The 13808-nt window shown below is 42.3% G+C and overlaps 1 protein-coding gene across 3 annotated transcripts in view; it reads left to right on the top strand.

Moving 5' to 3' along the window:
- The window catches only part of SSH1 (slingshot protein phosphatase 1), a 51494-nt gene that overhangs the window by 29956 nt on the left and 7730 nt on the right, over window positions 1–13808 (top strand). For 2 of the 3 annotated variants that reach the window (XM_060249343.1, XM_060249344.1), the window contains 8 exons: window positions 219–340; window positions 1321–1389; window positions 2194–2259; window positions 2748–2942; window positions 3580–3673; window positions 4670–4798; window positions 4903–4949; window positions 12727–12873. In XM_060249343.1, coding sequence (XP_060105326.1) covers window positions 219–340; window positions 1321–1389; window positions 2194–2259; window positions 2748–2942; window positions 3580–3673; window positions 4670–4798; window positions 4903–4949; window positions 12727–12873 — 869 coding nt within the window. Of the gene's footprint in view, window positions 1–218; window positions 341–1320; window positions 1399–2193; window positions 2260–2747; window positions 2943–3579; window positions 3674–4669; window positions 4799–4902; window positions 4950–12726; window positions 12874–13808 lie in introns of those variants that run through there. The other variant, XM_060249346.1, reaches the window with a different exon arrangement.

The following is a 13808-nucleotide window of genomic DNA, read 5'->3' as shown; positions in this document are numbered from 1 at the left end:
ATAAGGGAGCTGTCGCCAAAGCTATTAGGTGCCCTCAGGGTAACCTTGCTGGTAAGTTTATCCGACCAAGGGGTGCACCTAAGTAAATGAATAAGAAACCTGTGAGAAGCTAGGCTGGAGACTGGCCTGAAGAGAAATGCCCCTAGAATGAAGCAGAATGTGGCTTATCAGAGGGCACGGCAGAGAAGCAAACAGCCAGGACCTCTGCTGTTTTTCAGGCTGTGCGTTTAGAAAGTGCCTGGGCAGACCGAGTGAGGTACATGGTGGTTGTCTACAGCACCGGGCGCCAAGACACGGAGGAGAACATCCTGCTGGGAGTGGATTTTTCCAGCAAAGAGAGGTGAGGGATGGATATCCGGGAATGGGGTGAAAGAAGGTGGTGTCAACCAGGCCTCTCCTGGGTGGCATCAGAGCCCCTAAAAAAAAAGAGGTCCATCAGAGCTCTTCTGTCTGGGTCTGGGGTTCTTCCATGTGCAAGCTTCACATGGGCAGCAATGTTTGGTTTAAGAAATAAAAGGTGTTTAGATTAAGTTGTTCACTGCAGAACTATTTCAGCAAGAGGTGTATTTGAGAGAAAATCCTCAACATTTTGAGCGGGATAGGAGCTGGAATGGTAGATCAGGTTCAGATCCCTGCTCAGCCATGAAGCTCCTTGACTGTGGGTCAGTCACATGCTTTCGACCTCTGCAGATGCCAACCTGCAAATGGGTAAAATCAACAACGGCCTGTGCACATGGGCTTCCCTGTTTTGGCCCCCAACTCGTGGAATGGTCTGCCTGAGGAGGTCAGAAAGGTGCCCACTCTCTTGGTCGCCCCCAAGCTATGCAAAACTGAATGATTCAAGAGAGCTTTTCTGTGCAGGCAACACATTTGCATTGTATAAAATGGCTCACAAACTTAGTTGGAAAAATTATTAGGAACTGTGGTCTATACGATGTATATATAGCTTGCTGTAAATGTCATTTTGCGTCATATGGCGTGTCATGTTAATACTTACGCTTTGCTTCAGTTCTGTTCTTAGATTTCTGGTTGGTTCTAGGGCCCTGTTAATATTCCATTGTTTATCAAATGTCGATTCTCTTCTTGACTTACTTTGTGTGATCCGCCTTGCGTCCCAGTGAGGAAGGCAAACTGTCAATAACATAAACATGGAAATTAAGTAAGTAGGAGAGGAAGAAGCCTAAATTGTTGCCTCTGGATGCTTGTGGGGGAAGCCAGGATAAAAATCAGATAACTTAGTAGATAACATCTTGTTCTTGGTTCTGTTGGGGTCTGTGTTTGCAGAGCCCTGGATGATGTGACAACTCTTTGTCTTGGTAGCAAAAGCTGTACCATAGGGATGGTTTTGCGCCTGTGGAGCGACACGAAGATGCATCTAGATGGCGATGGGTAAGAAATGTGAGCATTTTGGGGACTTTCTTGCAGGGAGGAATGTTCATGATAGCAAGTCTATTAAACATTTGTGGGAGCAACCCTATTAAGTGCCATCTGATTATCCTTGCTTGTGCTCTGTTGCCTTAAGGGGGGTTCAATTGTGTGGCTGTTTTGATATAGATCAGAGGTGGCCAAACTGTGGCTTAGGAGCCACATGTGGCTCTTTCACACATATTGTGTGGCTCTTGAAGCCTCCACTACCCCATTGGCTGGCTTGGAGAAGGCATTTGTCTCTTCTTCAATGGCTTGGAGAATACACTTAAAATTAACATTGCTTTAATTCCATCTCTTCCTTTCCCTCCCTATTTGCTTCCCTCCCTCCCTCCCTCAAACATCTGATGTTCATGTCTTGTGGCTCTCAAACGTCTCATGTTTATTCTTTTTGGCTCTTATGTTCAGCAAGTTTGGCCACCCCTGATATAGATGCTCCTTTGTCTGCTGTTGAGAACTTCGGCTTGTGAGGCAGTGTCTGCACTCAAGAAACAATAATGATGTGCAGCCAAGAGGGAGGGACGGTGGCTCAGTGGCAGAGCATCTGCTTGGGAAGCAGAAGGTCCCAGGTTCAATCCCCGGCATCTCCAACTAAAAAGGGTCCAGGCAAGTAGGTGTGAAAAAACCTCAGCTTGAGACCCTGGAGAGCCACTGCCAGTCTGAGGAGACAAGACTGACTTTGATGGACTGTGGATCTGATTCAGTATAAGGCAGCTTCATATGTTCATATGTTCATAAGAATCACCCTTCTTTCTCTCTCTTTGCTAGCGGATTCAGTGTCAGCACTGCAGGGAGGATGCATATCTTCAAGCCGGTTTCAGTGCAAGCGATGTGGTGCGTATTGAGTGGTGGCATCTATTTCCATTCTCATTTACAACCTTTGAGACCCTGGAATTGGCACTTCCTTTGTACTGGGCATGCCTTCAGTGGGAAAAGAATCCCCCTTTCTCATTTCTTTTTACCAAGTCTTTTAATGTGAAGGTTCCATATTTTTTTTAACATGTGTCTATGGTCTCCTTCAAGCCTGAGGACTAGTTTATGACTATCATTTTAGATGCAGAATGCTATTTAATGCTATTTGTATGCTGTGGCTTGTTTTAATATTGACAATTCTTATGTTGCTGCTTTTTGTGATTATGAGTAAAGTATAGTTTTGACCCCCTCAGTCTGGACTCTGGAGAGGCTGCATGCCAGTTTTGTACATAAAAGACCTTTGTGTTTCTTCTTGTGCTAATTCTTTCAATCAGGTCCTGTTCCTGCTCCCAAACCTGTTGTCTTGACCCTCAGCTTAAGGTTTTCATTCTGGGTTTGTGTGCTTGCAGGTCTGCCCTGCAGATCCTTCACAAGGCTTGCGAGGTTGCTCGGCGGTACAACTACTTCCCGGGTGGGATGGCGCTCGTCTGGGCCACCTACTATGAGAGCTGCATTGCCTCCGAGCAGAGCTGCATCAACGAGTGGAACGCCATGCAGGACCTGGAGTCGACTCGCCCAGACTCACCAGCTTTATACGTGGACAAGTGAGTCTTCCCTGTTTGATTTCAAGCTGAGAGTTTTTTGCAGGAGACTCTCTGAAGACAGAGGGTTTCAGAAGGTAGCCCTGTTGTTCTGCAGTAGAAGAGTTGGGTTCAAGTCCAGGAACACCTTCGAGACCAAACAGATTTTTGGGATAGGAGCATTTTGAGAGTCAAAGTTCCTTTGTCCAGAGAAGTTAGAGTTCTGCAGTTGAAAATCAATATCTGGCATAAATCAACCTTTGTTTCCAAAATTTTTAGAGCAAAATTATGCATGTATATTTTCTCATAATGGAATGAGAGATAATTCATTTTATTTACTATTTACTTATAGTCCATTTGATGGGAGTTCAGTGTCTAGGAGCAAAGAGAGAGGGATGCAGAAATGGGAACTGACAAGATGATGTGCAGTGAACACTCCTGCCGCCTAGCTACTGTGCTGCACCATCCAGTCTGCCTGAACCTCAGGAGAGAGAAAACACAGCCGCTGTGAAGCTTTTCTTCACAATCATGGGCGCTAGCAGCTTGTCTGTTATGTAGAGGGTGTTTCAGCGAATGCTGCGAGCTCACTAGAACTTGAATCCCAGGAGTCACTGCTGTTCTGATGTCTTCGCTCAGAAGCTCCGCCTCTTCCCTTTTTCAGGCCAACTGAGAGGGAGCTGGCAGAACGCCACATCAAGGCCAAACTCCGCAGTATAATGATGAGCAAAGATCTGGAAAACGTGACCTCTAAAGAAGTGAGCAAAGCTTGCCATTCATCTATTTTGTGACGTTGTGTTGCATTGCCTAGAAAGGGAATACTGAATACATCACAGACAGTTTCTCGCTGAAAGATCTAGGGGAACAGGTGCTGGGAGAGAGCTTGCTCTGTTGCCATTGTCTTAGAGAGCAAATGCTCAGCAGAGGAGTCAGGACTGAGCAGGGCCAGGCGAGGGTCTGGCTTGATATACGTTGTTCTTATGTCCAACTCGTGCAGGGCATTCCAGTCTGACTAGAAGCAGCTTCAAGCAGCCTCTCAGGGTTCTGGCGACTGGTCCTGCGATTTATGTCTGCACTGGTACTGCTGTGGGGCCATCTTCTTTATCATCAGACAGAGCCAGCTGGCAAGAGTTGCCAAGGGGAAAGGCTTCCTGGGGGACCCTCCCAGGCCACGCCTGGTGAACAGAAAGTGGGGACACTAGAGAGGAGGGAAAGAGAGATGAGCAAAGTTTCTTTTTGGTGTAGTGGTTAAGTGTGCGGACTCTTATCTGGGAGAACCGGGTTTGATTCCCCACTCCTCCACTTGCAGCTGCTGGCATGGCCTTGGGTCCGCCATAGCTCTGGCAGAGGTTGTCCTTGAAAGGGCAGCTGCTGTGAGAGCCCTCTCCAGCCCCACCCACCTCACAGGGTGTCTGTTGTGGGGGAGGAAGATAAAGGAGATTGTGAGCCGCTCTGAGACTCTTCGGAGTGGAGGGCGGGATATAAATCCAATATCTTCTTCTTCTTCTTCTTCTTCTTTTTCTGTCTTCAGTCTTTTTCACTTTATTTATTTACATCATAGACCCAGTTTTTCCCCAATGGGGATCCAGAGCAACTTACATTACTCTGTTCTCTTCTGTTTTATCCTCACAACCACACTGTGAGGTAGGTGAGGCTGAGAGCAGGTGAGTGGCCCGGGGTCACCTACCAAGCTTCCATATGCACAGATGCATCAAGGTGTTCCTCCCTTCACTTTGCGATTCTTTACCTTGCAGATAAGAAATGAGCTGGAGAAGCAGATGAGCTGCAATCTGAAAGAATTCAAAGAATTTATTGACAACGAGATGCTGCTTATCCTGGGGCAGATGGATAAGCCCTCCCTCATTTTTGATCATCTGTACCTGGTAAGCAGTAGAGCAAACAAATCTGGTTTGGGGAGTGTGTCGCCTTTTTGCATCTTCCAATCACTGCTTGCCTGTGTGTCCTGACCCTGTTGTGATTCTTCCAGGGTTCTGAATGGAATGCCTCTAACTTGGAGGAACTTCGGGGCTCTGGGTGAGTATTAGGTCGTCTGTAGCTGAGTGCAACTGGCAGTGCTCACAGCAACAACTGGAGCTGTAAAACTCCCCAGTTTCCCAGATGCTGGTCTCTTGGGGCTGAAGCACAGTGTCAGCTCTGAGTCCGGTTGGCAGCTTCATGACAGTTGTGAAACACTGGTGGCCAGTGTTTATCCTGGTTTAAGATGTGTGTTTGCTAGCCCTAACTTCGGATTGTTGGACTGGGAGCTATCTGCATCATGTGTTCACTGAGCCACTATGCCATGAGAATCTGATCTCAGCACAGAGAATCCAGCGGTGGTGTTTTAGCATCACTGTTTCTGTTCAGATGGTTTTGAGATTTGCTATATCTTGACAAGGGCCAGGAATATAGTGATTGAGGAAGGAATCTTAGCATGAGCTTAGGGACAGCAGAGCTGTCATTCGCAGGTGTGAAAAAGATGTTGGCCATGTCTTCTTTGTCTTCTTTGACCATGACATGGTTGTTCTAGGGTTCCCCATCCTACACCAGTCACCGGAGTTTTGTTCCACATTGAATTTGCCTCGACCAAGGAAGGATGGGCAGTTTAGACCACCCTGTCCCTGACCCCAGGAGAGCTTGCCTGAAACCTACTTCTTCAGAGGTCCATCAGTGGCTATTAGCCACAGTGTGTGTGTGTGTATATATATATATATATATATTTGGCCGCTGTGTGACACAGAATGTTGGACTGGATGGGCCATTGGCCTGATCTAACATGGCTTCTCTTATGTTCTTATGTTCAGCTAGAGGTTTTTTCCCCAGCTAGTGGGGTTTTTTCCAAACAGAATTTAACAGGAAACTGTTTCCACTCTATCAGACTGCAAGTTTTGAACTGCATGGCTTGGGGCCAGGGGTGGGACATAGCATTTTTGTAGGCAAGACCCCTCTTAAGACCCCTCAAGTTAAAATGGATAAAAGGAAGTACTTCTTCATGCAAAGGGTGATTAACATGTGGAATTCACTGCCACAGGAGGTGGTGGCGGCCACAAGCATAGCCACCTTCAAGAGGGGGTTAGATAAAAATATGGAGCAGAGGTCCATCAGTGGCTATTAGCCACAGTGTGTATATGTGTGTGTGTGCGTATATATATATATAAAAAAATTTTTGGCCACTGTGTGAAACAGAGTGTTGGACTGGATGGACCACTGGCCTGATCCAACATGGCTTCTCTTATATTCTTATGTGACACAGAGGGTTGGACTGGAGGGGCCATTGGCCTGATCCAACATGGCTTCTCTTATGTTCTTATGTGACACAGAGTGTTGGACTGGGTGGGCTGTTGGCCTGATCCAACATGGCTTCTCTTATGTTCTTATGTGACACAGAGTATTGGACTGGATGGGCCATTGGCCTGATCTAACATGGCTTCTCTTATGTTCTTATGTTCTCTGTGAAAGGGGTGGAGGCACATGCACATTTTTATCTTAACATAAAGTATTCTTGATGGCAGGGCATTACAGATAAGGTCTTTGGGGTCAGGTGCAGTTCCTGTTTCGAGGAGCTAAGTCCAGTGGTATTTAGCATGCAGTGTAAATGGATCCCCTTCTGTTTCCAGTAGGGTGAGCCAAACATTTTTCCTCAGGTCATTCTTGCTTGGCGCAGCCATGTTGAGATGGGGGAGTCCTTGCAAAGAGCTCTCCTCTCTGGATCATTCCATGGAAATTTTGGGGGCTGTTATGTGAGAGTTTTTTCAGGCCAATGAGGAATCTTGGGAAAGGTCCTCCAGGAACATCTCCTGCTCTGGATCCCATTGATATAACCCACTTTTCACAACTTCTGCAGGCCTTGCTGTGCTGCTTCTCCTGTTAATTTAAGTGGAGGATTTCTCGAGAGCAGAAATTAAAGGAAGCAGTGGTCCCATACGTACAGAATACAGCCTTGACTTTTGAAGAGCTCTGTGTTCATTTCAGAGCACAAGGTCATGTGTATAGCCCTTACGCCTAAAAGTGGAGCAGTCAATGCCTGTCTAAATCTCAGAATCCAAAGGGTGGCTGAAGAAGGTTTAAGTGTGTGGTGAGGTGGTGGGGAATCAGTATGTGCTTTTGATTCTTCTCCATGACTTTAAAAACAATAAGCTGGACTTCTGGGGTTGGAAAGATGGGGAACTGACGCATCTCCCTTTCGTCGAGTGGACCGATGCCTTTGTTCTGGGCATAAAAGGTGTTTTTATCACCTGCTGCCTACCCTCCCAGACATGCTTGCAAGATTTTGAGGAGTTTAACTTTGGCTGGAGAGGAGTCTCGCTGGGGCTCCTTTTTGGCTTTGAAGAATCTCCCGTGAAAAATCGCATAACAACGTTTACAAAGGCTTTCTGGAGTCATTAAGTTGACATAAGTTCACCCAACCCCAACTTTCTATGGACTATAGACTACTGAAGATTGGAACGATCGGTGTAAGGAAGTTTTGGACACTTGATAAGGTACAATTCTTATCTTTCTTTCCGGGACTAAAAGAACATTTTTAAAATAAAGAAACAAAGATTTGGAACTATTTGCAAAGAAGTAAAGCTGTGTTACAGAGGCTGGGGGTAAAATCGTGGCTTTGGGACTTTAATAGGCGCTGTAAAATTTAAAAAAACCAAGATTTGTTTACCTTTGTGGCTTCTACAAAAAAATCCCCTGTCATAACAAAGCCTCGGCTTGCAACTGTGAAACAGGAAGTGATGTTCGAACTATCGCGACAGTGGAAACCATTGAAAACGGGACTTCATTTCCAGAGAGTCAGGAAACAGCGCTGGGAGAAGAGGGACTCATGCTAGACCTCCTCTAGCCTAAAAAATCATAGAGTAGGGGCCTGAAAAACTTGTGGCCGCCATTTTTAATTTTTATAAAACTTCAAATATTAATATCTTGGCCTAGGAAACTCTGAGGATGGCGATTTTGGGCTTGCTGAAGAGGGCATGCTCTAATTATTGAACCCTGTTATCGGTTTGTAGTTTGGTGAGGTCAACTTGGGGCCTATTATATGCTATGGGAAGACTGACGTTTGATGTCTGATCCAAAATATGAACTAAGAACGCGTGGAAGAGCTGGCTCAGTGAAGAGCAAAATGTCTAAGATTGCCCAAGAACAGCTGGATGCTATGGAGGCCAGACTAATAAAAAGGCAATGAAAGATTTGATAACTACAAGTGAGAAGAAGTTGACTAAAGAAATAACAAAAGAGATAACTAAGGAACTAACAAAAGAAATAAATTCCAGTGCTGAAGCTGTTAAGAAAGAGATCAAGAAAGAAATTGAAGATCTGAGGAAGGAGTCACAAGCAACAACACAGAAGATGCAAGAGGTGGAAAATAGAGTTAGAAATCAAGATGTTACAATAAAGAAGATACAGGAAAAAGTTCTACTACAAGTCTGTAAGCTGATGGAGAACTTTGTACGTCTGAGGGGGGTGCCAGAAAACCATCAAGAGGACTTAAAGAAATATATTATGACTATTATTGCTGAATATTTGGGTGAAGATCCAGAGAAGACTGAAGATCAATGTGACTATGTGTACAGGGTCAATTCAGAGTTTGCCAGAAGGCGTAAATTGCCAAGAGACACAGTAATTAAATTTACCACTAGAGATATAGTGGGAAGGATCTTGAGCCAACAATTTGAAAACGCATTGGTGGTGAAGGAGAGCAGAGTCAGAATAATGAAGGAATTACCAAGGAAGGTCAACAGTGACAGAAGACAATTTAAACCTTTGACGGATAAATTAAGGGCAAAAGGTACACGATATAGATGGATTTTACCAGCCGGACTTACTTTTGAGCATAAAGGGCTGAAGTATTCCATAATAGACATTCAAGGCATGGAAGGGTTTTTGGCAGACAATAAGGATTTTGGGGATACAGCTTAATTTAAGAATCATTATGGATTACAAAGGATAGTTCGAACGTCACTTCCTGTTTCGCAGTTGCAAGCCGACTCGTATCCCAGGGTATGAGACTATACTTTTTTTTCAGCCAGACATAATACCTTTTCTAGGATTGATATATTATGGGCTTCAAAAGAGCTGGGTTGATCACAAAAAAAGTAGAGATTCTTCCGAAAATAGGTGCAGATCATAACCCGTTGATGTGGTTGGCTAAAGGGAGGAAAAAAGAGAGGAGGTGGAGGATAAATGATGATTTATTACAGAAAGTGGAGGTAGTGGCATCTCTAGAAAAAGAAACTAAAGCTTTTTTCCAAATAAATGACAACCAAGAGGTACAATTTCAAACGGTTTGGGATGCCTATAAGGCTGTGATGAGAGGAACATTAATTACATTGACTAATAAGGATAGAAGGGCAAATGAAAAGCAATTGTTGGACTTACAAAAGGAAATAAGTAAAAAAGAAACTGAATTAAGAAAGAGACTGGGGGAAAAGAAAATTTTGCGAGAAATTACAATTTTACAGAGTCAGTTAAGTCATTTACTGAATAAAGAGGTGTAGTGGAATCTGAAAAGACTCCAACAAAAATCTTTTGAAGGGGCAAATAAACCTGGAAAGTATTTGGCGTGGCAAATGAAGAAAAGAAGGGAAAATAAATGCATAAACAAGATTAAAACCGGCGGCAAAGAAATTGTAGATTAGGAGGGCATCAAAAGGGAATTCTACAAGTACTATGCTAACTTATTTAAAGGCCAGTGAGTTGATGAAGAAAGAATAGAAGCTTATTTACAAAATGTGAAGGTAAATCCAACAACAGAAATGATGAAAGAAACATTGAATGATCCAATTGAAAAAGGTGAAACAGAAGCTGCAATCAGTTCAATGAAAATAGGAAAAGCACCGGGACCGGATGGCTTTTCAATAAAATTTTTAAAAGTTCTTATAAATATATTAGTTCCAATGCTCCAAAAATTGATGAATAATATCCGTTTGGATAGGCAAGTGCCAAATACTTGGAAAGAAGCAGTTATTTCATTGTTACTATAAAAAAAAAATTATTATTGTTACCAAAAAAAGACAGAGATGCTACAAATGTGAAAAATTATAGACCAATTTCATTGCTTAACAATGACTACAAAATCTTTGCAAAAATTTTGGTGGAAAGGCGAAAACAATACCTGCATAGGTTTATCTGTGAGGAGCAAGCAGGCTTTCTCCCGAAGAGACAAATTAGAGACAATATCAGAATAGTGGTGGACATTGTAGAGTATTGTAGAGTATTATGAAAAACATCCGGAAAAACAGGTGGCGCTCTTTTTTGCTGATGCGGAGAAAGCCTTTGACAATCTTAACTGGAACTTTTTGTTTGCTGTGATGGAAAAAGTAGAGTTGGGAAAGGACTTTATAAGAATGGTGAAGGCAATATATACTGAACAGGGAGCTAAACTATGTGTTAATATAGATTTAATGGAGCAAATGGTTATCAGCAAAGGTACAAGACAAGGTTGCCCTCTATCTCCGTTGCTATTTATAATGACTTTAGAGATTTTGTTGTTGCAAATAACAGAAGATAAGGAAATAGAGGGGCTAAAATTGAAACGATTTACTTATAGATACAGAGCCTTTGCAGATGATGTGATGTTTATTACTGAAAATCCAATACAAGTATTACCATTGTTACTGGAAAAAATTAGAGAATATGGTGACCTTGCTGGGTTTTACATAAATAAAGAAAAATCGCAAATTTTAAGTAAAAATTTATCATTGCGCAAACAGAAAGAACTTCAAAATTCAACTGGATGTGAAGTCACCTCAAAAGTAAGATATTTGGGTGTAGAGATCACGATGAAAAATATAGATCTGTTTAAAAATAACTATGATAAACTTTGGTGTAAAATTTAAGCTGATTTGTTGAAATGGAATAAACTGAACTTGTCTCTTTTGGGTAGGATAGCTGCCGTGAAAATGAATGTCTTACCAAGAATGTTGTTCCTCTTCCAAACAATTCCAATTGTGAAAGATGTGAAACAATTCAATAGATGGCAAAAAAAAGATTTCTAAATTTGTATGGGCGGGGAAAAAACCAAGAATCAAAAGGAAAATGCTAATTGATGCGAAAGAGCGAGGAGGTTTTCAACTGCCGGATCTTAAATTATATCATGAAGCAGTATGTTTAGTATGGCTCAAGGACTGGATAACCTTATCCAACCAGAAGTTATTGGCGATAGAAGATCATGGAAATCTATTTGGTTGGCATGCATATTTGTATTATGGGAAGGAGAAGATGGATGGTAGAATTAAAAGCGGAGGAAGAACTGCAAGACAAATTTAATTGGTTCCAGATGCTACAAATTAAAAGTTTAGTGGATAAAGATATCAGGACTACAGGTATAAGGCAAGAACAGACAAAAAATGGGAAAAGTGCTATTAGGGGAAGACGAAAAGTTGATTGCAAAGATGTATAAATTGTTATTGAAATGGTCTACAGAAGACGAAGTAGTAAAATCTCATGATTAAATGGGCAATAAATATGAATAAAGAAATTTCAATGGAGACATGGGAACACCTATGGAAGAATATGAAAATATCAACATGTAATAATATAAAAGAAAACTGTCTGAAAATGCAATACAGGTGGTATACGACACCTAAGAAGTTAGCAAAAATGAACAAGCAGGCATCTGATCGGTGTTGGAAATGTAAAAAGCATGAAGGCTCTTTTTACCATATGTGGTGGACTTGTGAAAAAGCGAGACAATTTTGGCAAATGATTCAACAAGAGATGTCAAAGATTTCGGAATATGCAGTTAAAAGGGCACCAGGCACCTTTCTGGTAGGATTACAAATGGAAAGTTTTCCGAAGCAAGACAGGACTTTGGTGTGGTATATGTTGTCAGCTGCAAGAACATTGTTTGCACAAAGGTCGAAGCAAGCTGAAATACCAGATAAATGGGACTGGATTTTAAAAACTTTACATTGGAGTGAAATGGATAGACTTACTAGAATCTTGAAAGACAGTGATGCAGAAAAATTTAAAGATGAATGGAAGAAGTTTCAGGACTATATTGAAAAGCAATGGAGAGTTAAGAGACATTTGGTGGTTTTTGAAAGTATAACCTGAAATTGGGGGAAATGGGGGAGATAGATGATTAGAATGAATTTTTTTAATCAATATACGATAGCTCTTTTTATTAGCAGTTAGAAAATATAGAGATAATTACAATAAATAGTTATAATTGGTGTGATTAGATGAAAGATAAGTGTAATACTAAAAAAGAAATAAATAGCTATAATTGGTGTGATAATAGATGAAAGATAAGTGTAATACTATGGGTGAACTAAAAGGTTAAGGTGATATGATTTAGTATATTGAGATAAATAAGTTCAGGATGTGTTAGCAATGTCCTGAAGGAAAGCTAGAAGACTGAATTATAAATAGAGATATAGATATGTTATTAGATTATATGTAAGTTTTATAGTGCAAGATTCTAAAATGGATGGTACCTTAATTATTTTTTTTCAATAGCTTGAAGCACCGACGGAGGTCAAAGAAAAGAGGTGGGGGAAGTGAGAAAAAAAAATGTGTAATATATTGATAAGGATTGAATTATTGTTTTTTTTTCTTTTTTATTATTCGAAATGCATTTCAGTATATTGCAAAATTTAATAAATTTGGTTAACATAAAAACAATAAGCTAAATAGTATAAAGACACAATAAATTGTGCAAAATGTCTTAGTTGATGTGATTTGTACTCTCGACACAGAATTTCTGCTTGCTTTATCCTTGGGTACAGGCAGCCCTTATTCAGGGAGGGGAGAACAGAGACACTCCTTTTAGGCTCCCTCCCCAAACCACAGTTTTGGTTTTAATCCATTTCTGTCCTTGCAGTGTCGATTACATCTTAAATGTCACCAGGGAGATCGATAACTTCTTCCCTGGCTTGTTTGCATACCACAACATCAGGGTCTACGATGAGGAGACGACAGACCTTCTTGCCCACTGGAATGAGGCGTACCACTTTATAAATAAAGCCAAGTAAGTTGAAACACAAAAATGAACCTTTGTTACCGTGTGCCAAGGGAGCAGGCTTTCTCTCTGTGGTCCATCTAACCCAGCATTCTGCCTCCAGCAGCAAGCAGCCAGGTGACCAAGGAAGGCTGACAAAAAGGGCAAGATGCCAACAGTCAATTCTTGTGACTCCAGCATAAGGGACTATGCAGGTGTGCGCCTTCACAAGTGCAGGCCCAACACGTGTATGGGATCTTTAAGCTTGTTTGAAAGCACTTGGAAGAGGCAGTTCTAAAATCAGTTTCATTGACTACAAACGAGAGAGTTTATGAAGATAAAAAAGAGCTTTACTAGCAGTGCACACAATAAACAGTCCCTCTTCTCAAGAGCAAAACTACCAGCTGGTATCAGCCCAACAGATACTTGCTGCATAGAGAAGGATTTGTTCTCCCTGTCTATGAATGTGAGTCAAGCACTCCCGGGGTGGGGAGCTGTCAAAGCCAGAATTGCTGGTCAAGGAGTTTTGAGAATGGATGGGGGAATGGAGTCAGTCGGAAGAGGGGCTGCACGAGAGAAGGGGGTCTGCTAAAGATGGCACTTGTAGCAGGAGCTGCTGGAGGAGCAGGAAGGTGGCTGGTCTGGAGGCAGACAGAAGGGGGGTGGCGAACCAGTCATGCTGGAACCTTTTAGCTCTTTCCCCCCCAGGAGCAGTCTTGGGGGTGAAGGAGGGGAAAGAGGATAGCTGTGAGCTTTGAATGAGTGTCATCTTGGTCACTGTGCATCACAGGAAAGAGCCCCTGATTGTCCTGTGTTCTAAGTCACTGGCAACTGCCACAGCATTCTCTAGTGAGAGTTCATGGGTGAATTTCATACCACAGAACTAGCACGGTTCGTGTGCTCGACACACCTCTCTTTATTTCATTTTCCTGCCTGCCCTGCGAGGTGAGCTCCCAATTTTACAG

Source organism: Heteronotia binoei, chromosome 11 (assembly GCF_032191835.1).
Source record: "Heteronotia binoei isolate CCM8104 ecotype False Entrance Well chromosome 11, APGP_CSIRO_Hbin_v1, whole genome shotgun sequence".
Lineage (NCBI taxonomy): Eukaryota > Metazoa > Chordata > Lepidosauria > Squamata > Gekkonidae > Heteronotia > Heteronotia binoei.
Note: the sequence above shows the minus strand (reverse complement) of the source record. Positions and strands in the feature narration are given on the sequence as shown.